A 21,172-nucleotide genomic window follows, 5' to 3' on the forward strand; every position below is an offset into this window, starting at 1 on the left:
ATGGGGTGGTTACTGGTATCTGGGGAGGTGTCCGAAACCTCACTCAGGTTCATTCACAGTTCAGCCTCTTTTTATTCATAGTTTGCAATTGCACTGTAAAGATCATGCATACTTAACGGTGTAGTGACAGTGACGGTAACATGTCTGGGTCACACATGAGTATGTATAAAAAAGTTCCAAGTGGGAGCCCTGATGTCTGGAAGCAGTGACTTCCAGGAAGCAGGGAGTGTTGCCAGGCGCTCACTCCACGTGCTCTTCCCCCCCACCCCCCGGCCTGTGTCATCTATCTGCCTCTGTCGCTCCCGTGTCACCCTAGGGCTCACATCACACTTCCTCCTCTGCCCAGGTGTGCATGGGCATTCACAGGAGAGATGGAGAAGGTTACCTGCACCCTGTGTGGGAAAAACCCACAGAAACAATTCTGGAGAAGCGTACAGATTCCTCCCCACCACCACTACCACCAATTTCTATTGCTCTCCTTCTCCCAGACCCCCAGTTGCCCTCCCCCTGACCTCTATGATAAGACCCCAGAGCCACTCGCCCTCTCCGTGAGTCTCTCCAGGATGCTCCCTCATGCTCACCTTCCTGCTCGGCAAACCATCCGCTCTTCTCCAACAGCAGGAAGGATTTAAGAAGTACACAACACAGCCACTGTCCATCACATCTGGGAACCCCAGGACCTATTTTATTGACATGCTCTGAGATGTGAATAGTGTGTCTCTCCGGAGTTTTGCAATGCCCAACCTGTACATCATTGCATGACAGCCTTGAAAAGCTTGGAGAAGATCGTGGAATGTATCCCAGGGAATAGTCACAGGATGGTTCGAGGGGCCAGGGTCACACACCAGAGCATCCCAGGAAGAGAGAACAGCAGGTGCAAAGGTGCTGAAATCACAGGGAACATGGCACATCCAAGGCCCTTCCCGGAGGCCCCCATGACTGAGCTCCTCAGGTCAGAACTGGGGTCAGTATGAGATCCAACAGATCGAGGTAGTTCTCGGGGGAGGATTGCAGATTTTACTCAGAGAACAACAGGGAGTATATTTAAAGTGTGTTGGCCAAGAGAGTAATGAGACTCGGTGTTCATGTTGCTCGGAGTCCCTGGTGGGAGGCCTTAGGGGTGCTGTGGCTGCTGTCTGTCCGGGTGAGCGTTGGGGTAGGAGGAGGCAGGACTTCAGGCAGCATGGAGACAATGCTGGCTGAGAGGGAATACAGACCTGAGAGCTCCATAGGAAGGCCAATCAACAGGGCTCAAATACTCCGCAACCAGCAAGCTTTTGGTTCTTTCTTCAAATTATAGTTTATTCTTGATCAAGTTGGCTCAGACAGGTTGGGCACACAGTTTCTAGTGTAACTGCTCTCCCCCCTACCCCCGCCGATGCAGGTTTCTGACTCCTGCCCCTTGGTCTGGTCTAGCTTAGCTGTTAACAGCCGTCTGGGGAGTGAACCAGTAGATGGAGCATCTCTCTCCTGTCTCTGTCCCTCTCTCCATAAGGTCCCAGTGACATGACATCAGCTCTTTTTTTTTTTCCGGAGCCCAGGTTTTGTGGAAGGACCTCACCTTCCGGTTTCTTAGGGTTGCTTCCTCACTATTGGATTCAGAGTGGACCGATGGAGATTCAACCGCGTGGGTGACACCAGTGTCCTCCCCGAGTGCTTCCTTTGGAGGTCACTTGATATCCCTTTGAGCTTCCCTTGCGGATGGGCTGAACAATGAAGCTGCGTGACTAAGTCTTGTGAGACATTCATCTCCTCATTCAGTCAGCAACAAAGGCAGGAACGCAGCCGGGCACCGTGCCAGGAGCCGGAGCGCAAACCCTTTCTTCCCAAGGATTACTGCTCCTCCCTCCCCACCCCATCCTGCAGCTTAGTCCTCTCTTTAATGCTCAGCTGAGGACTCGTTAGGCTTCCTCAGATGCCTCCTTTCCCTCCGCATCTCTAGCTATGGCTCCACCGGCCATGCCTCCACGTCCTTCCTTCCTGGGTGCACAAGAAAATTGGGAGGCAGGAGCTCAGATCAGAACACCCTCTGAAGGATGCCCCTGTCCCCCGCCAAGGGAATATGTACAGAAATTGCTAGCATACCGCCTGTTTCAGGGCAAAGGGTTTGCACAGGGCTCAGAAAAAGGGAAAAGGAAATAACGACCACCCTTGAAATCACCAACAAGCCAAGTGGGATCCCCGGTGTACCATCTGACCCATACCCTGCCTCCTCCTTTCTTTGTGGGCGTCGTGGTTGAGTCTGGAGTTGGCTGATGGCCTTACTTGCTCTTCGATGCCTCGCCTCCCCTTGCCACTCAGCAGAGCGTCCAGCTGTTCCCCCTGATGTCTGCATCAGCCCAGGCGCATTTAGCAGAAATTCATTTTCATCCTTAATCTGCTGCTGGGAAGTAGACCATAGTGGAAGGAATAACAAAGATGAGTTTGGAATACTCTTTCATAAAACAAGGAGAACAAGAGCTATTGAGAAGACCAGCTTCCCGCTGTGACCCGCAACACATCATTGTGATTTTCTGCTGTGTAAAACTCTTTACTACACAATCCAATGAAACAAGGTGGACGGCCGTGGAAGCAGTCTCTGCAAATCAATGGCTGGCAACTGCTCTTCCATACCCGGCGCCCCCTCCCTATGCAAAACAGGACGAGGCCCTGGTGAAGGATGCGTGCCTTGACATCATTTCAACTTCAGTTCAAATGATATTTCACGTTTCCAAGCCTCTGCTTCTCCCCTATAAAATAAGGAGAATAAAACAGCAAGGACTAAATGGGATCACGCGCTCACCATAAGAAGGAGCTTAGGACAACACATGACACCCAGTGGAGCAACTATGTTTTCAGTAGGATTTGCTTTAGCTTCATTTCACAGATGGGAAACTGAGATTCAAGGAGTAAATGTAACTCGCTCCAGGTCACTTAGCATTTGACAGAGCCGGGAGTCAAACCCGGGCCTTTCCGACAACACAGCTGTTAACGGTTATGAGGTTAAGCCACATCACCTCCAAACAGGTCCCCATCCATTGAAGATTAAATGTTGAGTGTTTCCTGTCCAATGCACAGCCTTAGAAGGCTCCACTGTGAGTCCACACACTAACCCACCTCCCCACACCCATCATCTGTGGGTGAAACATACCAGGAGAGGTTATCACGTGGCGTTTCTCATGATCCTGCTCTCGTTAACTCAGACACCTGATGCTGGAGAAAGGTGGGCAAGCTGGGGACTTGGTCTTGTTTTCCAGCAAACAGTCAAATGGAGTGATCACCCATGCTCAGCCGAGAAGCACAAAAAATGAATGCTCTGAAGCCAGTGGCACAGCCATGGATGGCAAAGACAGAAAATCAAGTGTCCCCAGGATGGCTTCTGTGCAGACGGGAAGGCGTCACTGGACATAAACCGAAGGACATCCATAGAGATGGAGATAGGGTTGCACTTGGCTTTCATTTTCTCCTGCTGCTTTTATCTTTTCTGCAGTTTCCTACACGTGGTGGCGGGCATGCAGTTAACTTGAGCCGTTGGCGCTGCTCCCCAGGGTATGCACCAACAGCAAGCAGGAGTCAGGAGCAGGAGGCGGGTACTCCAACATAGGATGCACACATCTTAGCTACTGAGCCAAACATCTTCATCCAGAGAAACATCTTAAATGTGGAGCTGAATTACAAATGAATAACTTGCATTAGGGTGGAAGACTCAGTGTTAGTGAATAGTGTGAGGGCCAGAGTGTGGGGCATAGGACAGGCAAGCTTGGATGAGCGTAGGGGTGGCCTACAAGGATCATAAGAAACAGGAGGACCCTTAAAACATTTGTTTTAAATCTTGATTTTGAGAGATAGAGAGAGATCTCAATTCTGGATATGCCTGCGAGCCACAAAAAAACGAGGGGTGTCTCAAGCTCAGAATGAAGGGAGAGATGAGGAATACCCATCATCCAAAGTTCCCATTTGCGAGGGTGTCCTTGATGACCGTAAGGTCAGAAGCAAAGGCATTTGCGTAAGGTGCAGCCGTAACCATCTGTGCTTTGGTCCTCCTTTCCATTTCCTGCTCCTTACCAGCTGCGTTTGGCAGGCACCCATGCCGGTGGCTGCTAGGTAGGTTCAGCCCACAGGAGGCACTGGGAGGAAACTTGCTGTTTCAATTCAGCTTCCGAGCAGGTGGCACCTCCTCCTGAGACATCGTCTGTTCAGTGAGCCCAGCTCACACCTGGTGACCCACCTCACACCCGGTGACCCCACTCCAGGGTCTGTGGAGGCTACCTCTTCCCTTGGACCATCCAGTCCCAGAGGTCGTAGCAGTCTCCCTCTTTCTCCCAACACCTCTGCAAATGCTCCCCTGTACAAAAGTCCCGCTATCAGACTACCCGGCACCAGCTCTGGTCTCCTGCCTCAACCATCTTTGCCGTACAGTGTCTTAAACCATGAACTTACCAGTTAACAGAACAGACCCTTTGAGTACTTGCTTTCCATCAGCATTAAACACATATCTTTTGCCTGTGTAGACTGTCTACTGATATGAGGTGGATAAATGGCTCCCAAGAGTGTTTGCTACAAAGCAGAATCTTGGTGAACAACTATGTGGTTGGGTCTCAGTGCCCATTTAGTGATACGCCATGAGGGCATGTGACAGCAGATGCTGATGCAGAAACTGTTTGGTTTTAAATCATTTATAGGCGCTGACGGATTGCATTTCCCAAAAAGTCATCACAGTGCAGCCTTCCTCCAGCTTCGTCTCACACAGTGACCATTTCCCCAAAATTTCTTTTGATTAAAACACACACACACACACACACACACACACACACTAACATGCAACAATTCATTTCGAAGAAGAATGATCCAGACAATATTCTGCTTATTATATCTCTAGACCGGGGTCTGAGAAAAGTGGCTTTTATATTAAAATATAGCTTGTTTGTTTAGCTATCTTTTTTGATGTTGCTTTGATATCAACCTCTGAATAATACAATTCAGGAGCATGTGAGTTCCTCTCTGTCTAGACCAGGCAAATGAATAGAGCAAAGACAAAGCTCATGAACAGTCACCTGAATAACTCACTCATCTGTGTGGGCAGAAAGAGTGGGGGAGACAGTACATCTACTTCTTGAGTCAGCTCTTCAAACCAACTGCCAAGGCTACCAACAATAATAATTATTTGTATAGTTTAATTTTCTGCTTTCCTTTCAAGGCAATGCTTATAATAGTTCCATTTATGACCAACCAACTTGCTGCAAATCGGGGGTTCAGCCATTAATTTACTCCTCCAAACAGGGCAGGAATGAATCTCCTATTGTGCTGAAGCCCATTGAGGTTGGGCGATTGGCCCAAGATTGGCGATAGCTGGTCACCACAGAACCAGGACAGAGCTCATGGCACCTGTCTGAAAAGCCCTTGTCACATCTGCCATGCCACACGGGGTCCTCCTGGCATGGAGATGGACTCTGCTGTCCAGAACCAACCCCTCAACACACGCCCTAACTCAGAGGATGTGGTCTGCCATAGGCTGGTTCTGCCAGAGCAGCTAAGTAACCACCTGTCTCCCCCTCACTCTCATCTACCCAACAGGTCCCGGACAAGCCCATGAAGAGCATTAGGTACATGGACAAGGAAATAGGGAACCTCAAGAAAGACCTCCTGCGAAGCCGGTGAGTGGGCCATGTGGCAGAGGTGGGCCGGCTATGGGGTAGAGAGGTCCGTGCGCGTCCTCCCCCATGTCCTTATTCTCCCCATCCCTAAACCTTCAGCAGAAGGCTGGGAGGGCAGCCCCAAGGAGCAGAGCTAGGATGCTTTGCTGGGTTGGGGTTCTCAGGAAGTAAACTGGGCCTTCCTCCATGTCCCGGCTACGCCTTGGCCTGGGCTCCTGCCTGGAATTCCATCTGCTTCTGTGCCTGGACCTGAATTCCAACTCGAGAACATTCCAAATTGTTCTGGAGAATCTTCTCTCTTCACCCCTGACCCTCACAGTAACACAGGGTCAGTCTCAGTATGAAATACTGTCACACTGCCCCCACCACCTGCCAGCTGGTGGCACAGGAGGGGTGAATCAACTTCCCAAGGAGACACTTTCCCATCTGTAAAATGGAAATAATACAAGGCTGTTGGAAGAACTGGGTGAAATTATGCACACAGAGTACCCTCCACACACCATGGCCCTAAACTCAGGGCCCCCATCACACTCCCCGCTAATGTCCTTCCCAACGGTGTGAGCCAGCTCAGAGCTGGGACTGTGTTCGATGCCTCTGCATGCAACAAGGTGGGCTTAGCTTCCCTCATCACCTTTCCTCCTCTATGGGATCTGGAATATTCTGAGGTGGGATGATAAATGGGGCTTTTGGCAGAGCAACTCATAGCAGGATGGAACTAGAAATGCTTTCAGTATCCAAAAGGGGAGTGTAGGTGGCAGGAGTCGACCAGGGGACACGTGTATCATGAACCTCTTCTACTCTGACCCAAAGGAGGGAGGAGGTATGTACCCCTACCTCCCTCCTCTGCCCTCTTCGGCAGCCCTAGCATCTCCACCCAGCCCTGCCTCAGTGGCACCATGTGACAGAACCAGTGCCCGAGCCCAGGAGGAGATTCTGAAAGGAGGAGGAAAGAGAGGAGCAGGACAGACTACTGGAGGAACTCCAGGAGGGGTCAAGAGAGGACCCAAGAAGGCCATATATCTTAGCACCACAAGAGGGGTGGCCACACTGCCAACTCTCCAAGGATCCCCACACAGGCCCTGTGCAGTGGAAACCCGATGCCAGCCACATGAGAGTGTGTCAGTGGAAATGGAGTCATTCCACATGTAAATCAATCGACTTGAGAAACAAGGTAACGAGGTGCTTGGCTTTCTGCCAGCCTCACATGATGCAATGTCATGACACGATGAAGCATCCAGGGCCACATTCCAGGTGCCCAGTAGTTGGGAGGCCATGGATCGTGCATGTGCACACACATACATTTGGATGCAGGGCCATTGAAGGGATAATTAAGGTTAGATGAGGTCATAAGGCAGTGTCCCTGATTAAATTTTGGCTGACGTCCTTGGAAAAAGAGGAGACACCAGGCCTGTGCAGACACAAAGCAGAGGGCCCACTGAAGAACACGGTAGGAAGGCAGCCGCCTGCCATAAGAGAGGCCTCAGGAGGAACCCAGCTCTGCCAGCCTTGATCTTGGACTTTCACAGCCTCCAGAGCAGCAAGAAAATAATCTCCTGCTATTTGAGCCATCTGGGCCATGGCAGTCTTCATGGCAGTCCTACAGACTGGCGTAACCATCAGTGCTGGAATAATCCCACAGTTAATGCCTGCAGCTTGAGTAGCCAGCGTGGCTCAGGCTCAAGAGTCTCCCAGAGCCAAATTCAGGAAGCGTATTTGAATTTTGGTTCCTACACAGAGCCCCGGAGATCAACAAGGACCCTCTGCTGGCTGTAGCCATATTGGTTCCTACCATGTGCATGGGCCCAAGTTGGAAGAACTTCATGAAGCTAATGCCTTGAGATCCGAGCAGCTCCCAGGGACAGTCAAAACTCAAGAAGACAAGAGTGCCCTGAGTAGCAGCCAGCATCCATCACAGGGAGCCTCCCCCCAGGGACTTGCTCTGAGCTGCAGACCGTGCCTGAAGGATGTCCGGAGCTTCACGGGGAATAGTGCACAGGCAAAACTGCACCCGAGGTGAGGTTCACATCACAGAATCAACTGTCTTGTCATGAGTACCCATCAGTCCAACAATAGGCGTACACAGTCATCCTAACCAAGGTGGCAGTGTGTCCGCACAGAGCTCCAGCTGACAAGCTGTCCGGGAATCCCCAGGACCTGAGGGAATCCCCAGGACACAGGACCGATGATAACACAGAGGGTCCTTGTAAGATGCAGATGGTGGGCTGACCTCCACGCAGAGTCTGTGGCCAAATCTTTAGGAAATTTTCAAACCAATGGCTGAAGCCCAGCTATTGTTGAAAACTAAACTATAATGATAACCTTCTGATGACATTAAAGCACAAAGGAAAAATACTTGACGCTCATCTCTTCCTAATGATTCTGAAAACTTAATGAATAAACGTAAAGAGAAATTTCTGAAGACAATCCATTTGTTTGCTCAGTAAGGGACAGCGCAGTGGGAGGACGCATGTGCCTGTTCAAGGACATTGAGACATGCAGAAGTTTTGTTCCAAGGCCAGACAAGGAAGATTACGGAGGTGACTATGAAACAATACTCCTTGGCCACAAGAATCAGTTCCCTAGGTGACGTCAGTCCCACAGTTGCTGGGCAGGCGTCCTTTTTCTTTCTTTTCTTTTCTTTTTTTAAGATTTACTTATTTTTATTGGAAAGACAGATCAGATTTACAGAGAGAAGGAGACAGAGAAAAAATGTCTTCCATCCACTGGTTCACTCCTCAAATGGCTGCAATGGCTGATATTGAGTCGATCCAAAGCCAGGAGCTTCTTGCAGGTCTCCCACTTGGGTGCAGAGTCCCAAGGCTTTGGACTATCTGTTTCTTTCCCAGGCTACAAGCAAAGAGCTGGATAGGAAGTGGAGCAGCTAGGACACAAACTGGTGCCTATGTGGGATCTTGGTACGTTGTAAGGGGAGGATTAGCCAGTTGAGCCATTGCACTAGCCCCCAGGCATCTTTTTTATAAATATTTTTCGTAAGGGCATGGGGGGCCAGCATTGCAGCATAACAGATAGAGCTACCACCTACAGCACTGGCATCCTCTGTGGCCACCGATTCATGTCGCAGCTGTTCCTTTTCCAATCTGGCTGTCTGCTAATGCACTCTGGAAAGCAGCAAAGGATGGACCAAGCCGTTGGGCCCCGTGCCCTCATGGGAGACCCAAAGAAGCTTCTGACTCCTGATTTTGGACTGACTTAGCTCTGGTCCTTGGGATCATTGAGAACTGAACCAACAGACAGAAGATCTCTCTCTATTTATGCCTCTATCTCTCTTGTAACTACCTTCCATATTAAAAATAAATCTTAAAAAAAAATAAGGGCAAAGTGAGCTTGGTTCAAGGTTGTGGTTCTCCTGAGTCATTTGTGATGAATCTGGTTTTCAGGTACGTATGCATGAACTTGCTCTTTCCTAGCCTCCCTGCTTTAGTATCACTTTGTTGTTGTTGTTCGAGTTTGGCAAAAATGACTCCACATAGGACTCTGACAACTTTCACTCCACTTTATACATTTGTTCTTACCTCTGCTGTTAAGGCTGTTGGTGGTTATTGGAACTGTATGGTGGGACAGCTATGGAGAATGTCATGGTCCATCTCCCTCCAGCTCTATGCTCACTGACATCAGCCCTTGAGGGAATGTTTGCATCAGAGAACTCAGCAAGTGAAGCCAGACTTCCCTGCCACAGCCTTGTGAGCCAGTTGTTAACCATTCACCAGGACAGCACTGGGCATGTGCCCCAGGAACATCAGGGGTGGTGCTTCCCACCAGCGCAGCCAAACAGAGATTAAAAGCCAACACAGCAGCTTTTCTGCCACCCTTTGGTTGGCAGGTGGAGTCGGTCACTCCTACCAGACACATTTACCATTGCTTCAACAAGGACTAGCGTTTCATGTCTTCATCAGCCTAACTTAGCTGGTCTAATAGCTCAACTTGAAGGGGGAACGTGGGAGAAGCCAAGAGGGAGACCACAAGCAGAACAGGAATCAACCAGAAAATATTCCAACCTAACAGACCCAGCATGGGCCCCAGCAAAATTTCAGAAATGAGCAATTCCTTTCCAGATGGAAATGTCCTGTTTCCCAAGAGCAGCTGCCTCTCCAGGAAGGGTGAGCCCTGCCCCCTCCCCTGTGGGTCCATCTCCCCATATATTACATGAGGCAGATTCTGAGCCAAAGATGTTGTCATTTCCACTCAGTGTTTTTCAGAGCCATTTCATCTCCTATTAACGTCTAGCATGCCTCGAACCAAGCACCCCGACTGTCTCCTGGATTTTTATTTAATACTTCAGCCCTCTGATAATTCAATTGCACCATCTCTCATTTCATGGCCAATTTAACAAGGCACTAAAAAGAGCAAAACTCTAACTGTTTTCCTGCTTGCGTGTCCCGCCAGATGTTTGGTGACACCGAGCAGCGTGTCCCATGCTTAGAGGCCAATATTTCTGGGAGCATAAGTCGATCCTTGGGATTTCTATATGTGCCCAGTTCTTGGTTGGCTATTTTTGAGATTTATTTGACACAGAGGTGACACAGAGAAAGGTTCATACAGACAGACACACACACAGTATCTTAGTTCACTCCCTGAATGCACACACAACAATCAGGTCTGGGCCATGCTGAAGCCAGGAACCTTAAACTCCATCCAGGTCTTCCATGTGGGTTGGCAGGGACCCAGGCACTTGGGTCATCTCTCCCTGCTTTTCCAGGTGCATTGGCAGGGGCCAGGATCAGAAGCAGAGCAGCTGGGACTCAAGCCAGAGCCCAGATGGGGTATCCTTCAGTGTTACAGGTGGCAGCTTAACTTGCTGTGAAATACGGTCAGCCAGTCCCTCTTGGTTGATTCTGAAGACAGTGGCGATTTGTGTTTTCTTCTAAGGTTGCTAGCATTTTTTAAATTGCAAGCTTTTTTATTAAAAAAAAAAAGCATTTCTGAAATTAAAACACTGAAATGCTGAACCTGGAGTTATGATTTACTGTGGCAAAATTTAGTTAGGCACAGACAGTGAGGAAGTATTCCGCCCACCCCCACCTCCCAGGGGGTGGACCCCAGCAGAGGACAAGTTCTCCAGGTTTTTAGGAGATCTGAGGTTTTGCTCTCCTGTGAAGGCAGTGAGAAATAACCAAGGTGGAATTGGGGTCAAAGAAAGCAGCTGTTTTTTTTTTTTAATCGAGTTAAGCAAAGTCAGTTTGTGCTCATTCATCTTTTCCAACATGTATTTACTGAGTACAGGGCATTTCCAGGTATGTGACGAGTCTTAACAAAAGTTCATAGGACTGCATATTACAGAAACAAAACAATGAATGCATGGATTTCAAACACGTTGCACCAAAATAAACTTACCTTTTTCATTCTGCTCTCTCACAAATGCCTTGAAGTCTCCTCCTACACTAGTTCTCACTGCACACATGCGAGACACAGCAAAAAACACAGCAGCCATGACCTCTGTCCTCAGGAAATGAGAGAGGATGGTGTGCACTGAGATGGGGTGAAGACAACAACAACAAAAAAAAGTCAACGAGGAAGTAAACAGATTTAGGGTGAGCATCAAACAAGATGTTGTATAAATCTCGATGAGAAGGCTGTGATTTCAGCAATGGTCTTCAAAAAAAGAGTGGTTTATCAGGAAGAGCTCAGGGCCTGATGCCTCAGTGTCCTTAAAGAGTTTCTTGGGAGCAGGTACATGGCTGTTATGGTGCCGTCATCTAACATGGGGGCATCCAGGTTGCACCCCCCCCAGCTCTCGCTCCTGACACCAGCTTCCTGGCAGTGCAGACCCTGGGAGGCAGCAGGGATGGTTCAAGTAAGTTGGGTTCCTGCCACTCGCATCAAAGACCTGGATTTGAATTCCTGACTTGGGTGAACCAGTGGTTGGAAACTTCCATGCCCTTTCCATAGGTCTCTTCCTCTCTGCCAAATAAATGAACCTTTTACATAAATACAGAGAGGAGAAGAGAGCAGGGGTATTTCAGGGAACACGTGAGTGATGCCAAAAATCAAAACAAACTGGAAATCAGGGAACAAAGAGAAAGCTTGTGTGTCTGGATCAGAGAGAGGATGAGAGAAGCAAATGATGAAGTTGAAAAGTTGGGCAAGGCCTGGTTCATACACTGCCAGGTTTGTAAGCTTTGGTGGGAAGTCTAAGTTCTAGTCTAAATGCAATGAAAGTTTCTGAACAAAATGAAGGATATGATCTGATTTTCCTCATTTTAAGTTTTTACTTATTTATTCGGAAGGGAGAAAGAGAGAGAGAATGAGAGCAAGTGCTCTTATGTGCTTGTCACTCCGGGGGCAGAGTCCAACCAAAGCCAGTAAGTGGGAACTTAATCTGTGTCTCCCACGTTGAGTGGCAGAGACCCAGACATGTGGGCCTTACCTGCCGCCTTCCAGCAGACATGTTAATGAGAAGTTGAAATCAAGAGCCGGGAATCACACCCAGGCATTCCAGTACAGAATTGAAGTATCCCCAACTGCCTCTTAACTGCCAGGCCAAACGTCTGTCTCTGACCTGATTTTTAGAAAGGAACTCCATCCCCCGCCTAGACACCAGTTGGAAGGCTGTGGTGAAAAATGACAATGGAAATTTAAAAAGCACCAAATTGAGAGACATGGGTGGATTCAGAGTTGCGTTGGAGGGAGAGCCTCAAGACCAGCTAAGGGATTGGATGTGGGAGCCGAGAGTGGGAACTGAAGGGGAAGAGCAGAGTCTGCACACCGCATGACCTTTTCGCAGCTCTGCCTTCCTCCTCAGGGTGTCAGAGCTCTTACAGCAAGGTCTGTGTCACATCCACTGGCATGAACCTGAACAAATAGTTATTGGTAGGATGGTCTCTAGAACTTACCAGGTTAAAAAAATAATAATAATAAGGATAATAGAGCTTGTATGTTAGCTCAGTCGGGGAAGCAAGAGAAGCGGTGCATATGTAAATCCATGGAATAACAGCGGCACATGGGATAAAGGGTCCATCGCTTGAGGACTCTCAGAAATGCCCACTGAGTTTTTCCCTTCCAGTGTCATTCAAGCAGGAGTGTCCACTCCAGATGAAAGGCTGGAGTCTGGCCTGAGCTGGGAGCAACAGCTATCAATGTCACCTTAAAACCAAGTCAACTTATCCTGCACATCCCCAGGGTTTAGTTTATTGCTTGTCATGGAGTGAATGTGCGATAAATATTTGCCAAAATTTTTTATTTGCATAACATTTTAAAAATCTTCCCTGCAGCAGGCAGGAAAGGTCTTGCGGATTGACTTCTCCAATGAGAAAAGAAACTCGGGGAAGTTGAGAGAGCTACTTCAAGTCATTCTATCAAACAGCTATTGCAGCATAATAATATACTCCCCAAAACTCGGTGACTTAAAGCAATAAGCATTTTTTTTAAGATTTATGTATTTATGTGAAAGAGCAACATTGAGAGAGGGAGAATGAATCTTTATCTGCTTCCTCACTCTAAATGGCCACAACTGCCAGGGCTGGGTTAGGACAAAGCCAGGAACGTGGCACTCCATCCTGATCTCCCACGTGGAAGCACTTGGACCATTATCTGCTGCCTTCCCTGATGCATTACCAAGGAACTGGAGCAGAAAACGGGGCAGCCAGAACTCAAACAGGCACCGTGCTACAGGATACTGGCATCAGAAGGGGCAGCTTAAAACAGTTCAGATCCCCAAACAATAAGCATTTATTCATGGTTACAGAGCTGTGGTTCAGCTGTCAGATGGATTCTCTGCTGTCAGCTGGCCTCTCATTTTTTGGGTTAGTGGCTCTCCTGATCTTGATTGTGGTTCTCTCCTGTGATTGGAGGTCAGCTAACTCCAGACAGCTCTCGGTTGGTCTCTCATTTTCCCATAGGTTGGCTAGAGATTGTTCTCCTTGTGGCAAGCTCCTGAGCTAGAACGGAAGGATGCAAGATCCGTTGAGCTCTGAGCCAGGAACTGGCCAAAATATCATCTCTACCATAGTCTTGTGGCCAAAGCAAATCATAGATCCAGCCCAGATTGAAGATGGGAAAGTCAATTCCACTTCTAGATGGGAAGAACTTCAGGGTCCAGCACAGTAGATTAAGCCCCCACCTGTGATGTCAGCATCACATCTGAGTACCTGTTCAAGTCACTGTTGCTCCAATTCTTATCCAGCTCTCTGTTAATGTTCCAGGAAAAACAGAATATAGCCCAAGTTATTGGGTCCCTGCCACACATACATGAGAAATCTGGATGGAGTTTCAGGTTCCTGGATTTAGCCTGGCTCAGCTCTGGCCATTGTGGCCATTTGTGGAGTTGAAACAGTAGATGGAAAATTTCTCTCTCCTGTAATTCTATCCTTTGAATAAATAAAACAGCTTTTTAAAAAAAAAAAAAAGAATTTAAATCACATTGCAAAAGAGTAGAAACCGGGAGCCATGTTTTAGGCATTGGCAAGTCTGAACTGACCTTTGAGACCTGCACTTGTGTCAGCAAACTGCATACATCAGATCTCACTCTGGTTGGTGCACACTCACAAGATAGCAGGTAGCACTGGGAGTGGAAGCTCCAAGACCATGAGAGATGAAGAGCAGAGGGGCCATGGAGAGCTGGGTGGGAGGCAAAGGGGTAGGGAACAGAAGGATGTGTAAACAGCTGTCATGAATGAAGTAATGATGGAGCAGACACCAGTTAGGAAGAAAGAACCAGAATGAAAACAAGGTCAAAGAGAAGAAGTCGTTGGGTAATGCACACACACACACACACACGCGCATGTGTGCACACACATTCAGACTTCCAAACTTCCTCCTGCTGAGGTCCGTGAAGCTCTGTCTTCTAGAGACAGATACCAGTTCCTCTCTCTCTGAGAAGTTTCTGGTCTCAGATTTCAATGAGGTCTTCCACATCCTGTAACACTGGCTGTCTTCAAACAAACCCCACTCGTGCTTGCCAGCCAAGGAACCGGACTAAAATAATGTCCCAGTTTGTGAAGTGCAGAGAAAATCAAGAGCAAATGTGGCACTTTTAGCATCCTACCCTATTTCTTGGTCTGCTTTATGAGTTAATGGCTCACAAACTAGTATGTGAGTGAGCTTCTCCCAGCTTTTTTTTTTTTCATTTCAAACATAAAGGGGGTAAAACTAATAGCTGAGTTAAAACAATTAGAGGCAAGATTATGCCCGTGGAGGATATTGCAGCTAGGTCGCAGCAACCTCCCCATGCGAATCCAGAAACGTTGTCCAGGATCTTCTCAGCCCAGAACTCCAGGAAACTACCACCATGGATTAGAAGTGCTGCAGAGTATTTAATTTATTTGCCATCTGGAAATTATAAAACTCATAAGAAAACTTTAATATCTTATTAACTCAAATCGAGGGCTGGAGCAGTGTAAGAGATCCGCAGAAGAAGCCTACCTCACCCAAATCCCTTTATGATTGAAGCTGAGCTTTAATCAGTGAATTTAAACAGTTGGGGAAATTATTGTTGACCTCAGACATTTGCTGAGTGCTTTCAGTAGGTTTTTTTCCTTGCATCTCATCCTTCAACACCCAGGATCGCTACATCCATAGCCTGTCGCCCCAAACTTCCTTTTGAAGTTCAACCCTGAGGCTTCCATTGCCCACTGCCTCCCCTCTTCAAACTTGACACCTATCCTGAAAGCCCTAGAATTGTTTAGAATTGTGCGTTCATACACTTGTCAGCATCTTGCATGCAGGCTTAATTCAGGCTTGCAAATTGTACTATGTGAAATGTTCAGAGAAGACATAAATCTACCCCCTCCTTCCCCTACACACACGCACACACACACACAGAGCAACTTTCCCACACCCTGCGGCCAATGAGTGGCCATTAATTAGAGTCCCTGGTTTATTCCATAAGATGACACAGCTAGTCCTATGTAACCAATAAACATAGCCACATAACCAAAGGCAGGGTCCCTGCCATGACTTGAAGAAAGCAGGTTCCAATTAATCACATTTTATCATCTCAGATGTGAACTGGGGGCTCCAGTCATTTCTTTCTGTTTCCGGTGTCTTCATGTGTCTTTGACACCCCTAGCCAACTATGATTCTAGGTGAAGTTTTCTCCTCTGCTTTCTGGCGCCACTCTCCACTGAGGATCTACACCATTCTGTCTTCTCTCCCTTGTGGCAGAGGTGGCCTTGGAGAGTCCCACATGGGAAAAAGAGGACATTAACCAGAGGATCACATTTTCAAGTTTAAGCATCAAAACGTGGTGCATGCTTAACCCTCATATGATGAAAGGGCTTTCACAGAACTTTGTTTTCCAAATTGCTCCTCCAGAGTGACCAACACACACTCAGTTTTATAGCAAGGCTTGGAGAGTACCACAGTGTAGGCTCGGGGACCAATTGTGGGTTCAAATCCCAATTCTCCAAGTCTCCAAGTCCATAGTTAAGTCCTTGCTCTCGTCTACACCTCAACTTCCCCATCTGTGGTAGGGGGTGAGATCATCACCAGATCTGTTTCACACTGTTGCTGGGATCTGTGGAGTCACATACGCACCAGGAATGCAGGGCTAGACGCTGGACGCTAACCTTGGTGAGAACCTCTGTAACTCTTGATGGGTGGCCACAAAGAGCACCAGCTGGGACATAGAGAGCCTGCCCTGTCTCTCACTGGCTGAGCGACCTTGGCCTGGTCATTTCACCTCTCAAGATGGGATCAATGCTGCCTTTCAGTGACTTGTTGTGTACGTGTGAGGACAAAATTAGACAACATATGAAATCCTTTCTCGTGCTTCAGTCTGCTCCCTGATCTCCGATAATGTCCTGAGAACAGAGGCAAGGCCAGGGCATCCAGAGCTGCACCCATCTTAGGTGAGCTGGAAGCCCCCTCAGCCCAGATCATCGCACTCCCCAGTGGGCCCAGACATGCAAGTGTGTGCTCCCCAGCCTTGCAGGTGGACAGAGGGACCTCACTCTGGGGAGTACGGACCATACGGCCTTCTCTCTGTTAGGCACAAACTGGAGTCAACGGGGTTCCTGAACTGCCTGCAAAACTCTTTGTTATACAGGACCTTAGTGAATTGATCATGTTGATTAGTATGCTCACATGTGTGGGTGTGTGAGAGAGAGATCAAAAACAAAGAACCTCCAACACACTAGATCATTCTCACAGTAGTGTTTTAAAGCTCCATCAATACTACTCTGTCAGTAGCATTTTAAAGCTATGCCTGCCAAATGCTTGTAGCCTAGCATTCTCTAATTCTTAAACCCTGGATTTCCATCTTCAACTGTACAGCAGGCTGACACTTTGATCCTCCCAGTGAGAAAAAAAATACTAAGTAAGAATCTGGACATCAAGATCCATTGATGTTTAGTACATGTTGCAGCATGGGGTCTCAGGGAAGCGGACATCAACTCAGAAGTTTGTCTGCAGGTGGTTTATTGGGTTGTACCCTCACTTGTGAGGGCATGGGGACCTAGGTTGGCGCAGGAGATGCTGAACTGTTATCCAGCCATAAAGAGGCTTCAGTCAGCTCTACAGGTCTCCTCAGACCTGATCCGCATCATGGAAATGGAGTCACACCTTTGCAGACCTGCAGTTCCTAGGAAAAAGGCCCAGCCAAGAGCTTACGGCAGGGAACCATCTCTGTGGGTTGAGAATCAGAGAGGGGATTTGGACAGTGCACCATAACATCCAGTTCCAGCTGCCCTGTTTGCTTCTGGCATCCACTTGGTATAATAAGTTCACCCCACTAAGGAACAGACCCTCCAGGAATCAGATCGATTCCCTTTGCTGGAGAACCTTAAAGACAATAGTTATTGATTCAATATTGTCCTCAACACTGAATTTAGTCATTTACAAATTACACGTTTGAGATATTGTACCGACCAGTGCCCTTCCTCCCACATGTATCCCATCATGTCTTTTAAGAAAGATTGAAAGAGTGACAGAAACAGACAGAGGTAATCTTTTACCCACTGATTGATTCCCCAAATGATGACTGCAGTGGTTGGAGTTGGGTCAGGCTGAGACCAGGAGCCAGGAGCTTCCTCTGGCTCTCCCACACAGGTGGCAGGTGGCAGAGCACTTGGGTCATCATCCTCTGCTTTCCTAGCTACACCAGCAGGGAGTTGGTTCAGAACTAGCCAGGACTTGAACCAGCAACCATATGGGATGCCATCAATGTGGTGGGCATACACTGCACCACACCACCACCCTCTTTCCATTTTACCATGGCCAGAAGCTGTAGCAATTACACTGCTGTGACGTGCTTGGAACTCAGTACTCCTGCTAAACTGGGGGTGTTAGTACAGGAGCAGCAATGCGCTTGGCAGGCTTTCTCAACTGGCTCTTTGGAGGGGGAAATACATGGATAGGGTGTGTGTGCTCATTTCTGTGATACGAGTACTTCCTGCTACAGCCATTTCCAAGCTAATGATGTGATAACACCAAGCATGCAGTTGGGAGGAGAGTTGCACAACTGGCTCAGCACCCCATTGAATCTATTCCTCACTGCCAGATGGGTGGGGGCAAATCCATCCCCAAAATTCCATTGCTCCTGCACCAACTGTTAGAACAGTTGCAAACAACCTCTGAGCTGGAGACGAGCATGCTCTTTGTGAAGTACAACATCTGTAAGTGAGGCAAGATTGGACAGAGGGAGAAGTTAAATTGAGAAGAATCAGATGATCCTGTGGTGAGCTCCAGAGCTGGATGGTCCTTCAGGAATGTCCAAATTTGAAGCCAGAAGACAAGTCCCCATGTATCATTGTAGGCAGAAGCATCCACTGTATGGGATGGAGCCCTCTGGATTTGGGAGAAATTTCTGCAAAAGAATGCAGCTGTGAGAACCTCATCTGACAACAGCCTTTGGGGAAATGAAGACTCGTGCCTGAAGGGGAGAATCAGTATCCAGTGGAACACGTGCCCAGGAGTACATGTTGGAGGAGTAAGAGGTCGTGATAAAGACCTGCAGTGACTTCAGAGTGGAACCTTCACTCCTTGTGCGTAGCAGTGACATGGTAGCCAGTGCAAGTCGCTTCGGGAATGGATCAGCTGATGTAGGGCCTTCAGGTCCCAGGTGAGAAAACCAAGATGAGAGAGAGGAGCTGCCTCGCCAAAGCTTGCAGAGCGTGCTTGGAGGAAAGCTGTGCTTGTTGGTGTGCTCCCCCGGGCCTGTGGAACATTCCCACTTCATGGGCTTGGTGCTGGAATCTGAAAGGTGTCAGGTCTCTTCCATCAAACTAGAGGCTCCATAAGAACAGGGGCCCTGACTGTTTTTGATGTCTAAATGTAATGCCAGCCTAGCACAGTGTGCTGAAAGTACTCAGTAAGTAAGTATTGAAGGAATGAATGCTTCAAGACTCCTTCAGTGTCTTTTAGAAATCGGGATTAAGGTAGACGAGGGTCTGAAGTTGCCTAGTACATTCCCTGAAGACCAGGGAGCAAGACAAAGTCACAAGGGAAAACGGCTCAGTCCAACAAACACAGGCAGGCCTGGCGTATGTCTCAGAGAGTCCCCGCAGGCTTCAACTCTAGAGATATAGTTGACTGCCTGAATCAGTGGGAAGAGAAGAGTCTGGAGGAGGGGTGAGCCAACATGGCATCTAGCCCAGCTGTTGAGGCACCCACAGCCCACGCCACAGTGCCTGGGTTTCATTGCTGACTTCAGCTCTCGGGCCCAGCCCCGGCCCCAGCTGCTACAGGCATTTGGGAAGTAAACCAGAGGAACACCCTCTCTTCTTTGTCTTCTTCTCAAAGAAATAAGCAAATCTTTACTTTTCAAAAGTTTATTTATTTTTATTGGAAAGATCTACAGAGAAAAGGAGAGACAGAGAGAAAGATCTTCCATCCGCAGTTCACGCTCCAAGCTTCTGCAGTGGCCGGAGCTAAGCCAATCTGAAGCCAAGAGCCAGGAGCTTCTTATGAGTCTGCCACACGAGTACAGGGTCCCAAGGCTTTGGGCCGTCCTCCACTGCTTTCCCAGGCCACAAGCAGGGAGCTGGATGGGAAGTGGAGCTGCCAGGACACAAACCAGCACCCATATGAGAGCCTGACACATGAAAGGAAGGACTTCAGCCACTAGACTACCATGCTGGGCCCCAAGTAAATTTTTTTTTTAAAGAGGTGATCCAAACCATCTCCTTCCTCCATATCCACAACTCCCTGTGGGTCGGGGAAGGTGGGAAATGAATAAAAATGTATTACGAGGACTGTTTCTTTGTTCCACGGGTTACAATTACCTATCTCTTCTTGCCTTTTTTTCACTGTGCCCTATGGCCCATCGCACCAATTAGTGCCAGGAACCCTGGCGTCTTTCTCCGGGGGCTTCACACTCCTCTGAACTCTCCTGTCAACTACAGGCATGCTGTGACCTTTGCACACCCCAGGTGGGAGGAAATCACCCACCTTTCTCGAAGTGTCTCCATAGAGAACAGGGCCTCCAGGTGGGTTCAGGGACGTCTCTGCTGATGCTCACCGTCCCAGCTCTCAAAGCTCACAGGGTTGACCCAGACCCCTCCCCCGACCTAGGCTCCAGGGTACCCTGTCCCCACACTGCCCCAGCAGTTCCAGAAAGCACTTTAGTATGCAGTGATGTGAGCTGAAAGAACTCCCAGAAATAGCCACCCCAAACACCCACCCCCGAACTCACCACAGCACCATCCATCCCATCACAGGTTAGGAGGACAGCTAAAAATTTGCCTGAACTTGATTTCCCCCAGATTTCCCTTGAAAACAAGAACAAAAGTCAGCAGGAATGCCCAAATCAAATCCAACAGCAAATCCAGCAGCCTGGGAAATTCAGAGAATGATGGTGCTTTAGTGGGTTTCCTTAGGTTGCATCGGCAACAGACAATTGTGTGTGTGTGTGTGTGTGTGTGTGTGTGTGTAGGGGGCTGCCTAAGCAATTGCTTCGAAGGGCCTCCTCCATCAGGCCCAGGAGCCCTGTTTCCAGAAGATTCGTAGCCCAGCGCTTCAGCATGTCTCCTTGCGTATTTAACTTTAGATCCTGTTCGGGATCAGGTTAACACCAAATGAGACTTTCCCAGCAGAAGGCAAGCACAAAGTTACAGGAACCGGTAAGCTGCGTGTTTCACAAGAAGGTCCTTAAGCCAGAAAAACTGATGAAGGAGTTCATTGAAGAAAGCTAGATCCGACAGTTAACACAGGAATCGCTGCCCGAGACAGCCTCAATGACACATCCATGAAAAAGCAAGTCCCAGATGCTGGGACCTTGGAATAAAGGTCAGCTGTTACCCTTGCACAAGGGTGGTGGAAGGAAGAGGCAGGTGTGTGTCCAGGGCAGGGCCTCTCTACACAGTTTCAGAGGCGTCACTCGTAACACTGACTTGAGGAGTGAGCATGGCAACATTGTGCAGGGCACAGTACCATGGCTGCCTGGAGTTGCCCCTTGAGCACCTTTTCTTCCTTGGAGTAGGTGAAGACATCAGATGGCATATGCCCTGTCCCTAGAGACTGCTTGGCAATCAACCTGACCAGTGAGATTCTGGTGGCCGAACCACCACTAAGAATGGAGCCTGGGCAGAGAAAAAGCCGAAGGCATAAGTAAAATGATGACCCAAAGCACATACTCCTACAATGTG

The 21,172-nt window shown here is 48.4% G+C and overlaps 1 protein-coding gene across 2 annotated transcripts in view; it reads left to right on the forward strand.

The window, feature by feature from the left end:
• The window catches only part of CCDC60 (coiled-coil domain containing 60), a 133,664-nt gene that overhangs the window by 45,775 nt on the left and 66,717 nt on the right, over positions 1 to 21,172 (forward strand). For both annotated transcript variants that reach the window (XM_058656935.1, XM_058656936.1), the window contains exon 2: positions 5,554 to 5,633. In XM_058656935.1, the coding sequence (XP_058512918.1) occupies positions 5,554 to 5,633 (80 nt within the window). The remainder of the gene's footprint in view (positions 1 to 5,553; positions 5,634 to 21,172) is intronic.

The sequence above is a fragment of the Ochotona princeps genome, chromosome 29 (assembly GCF_030435755.1).
Source record: "Ochotona princeps isolate mOchPri1 chromosome 29, mOchPri1.hap1, whole genome shotgun sequence".
Taxonomy (NCBI): domain Eukaryota; kingdom Metazoa; phylum Chordata; class Mammalia; order Lagomorpha; family Ochotonidae; genus Ochotona; species Ochotona princeps.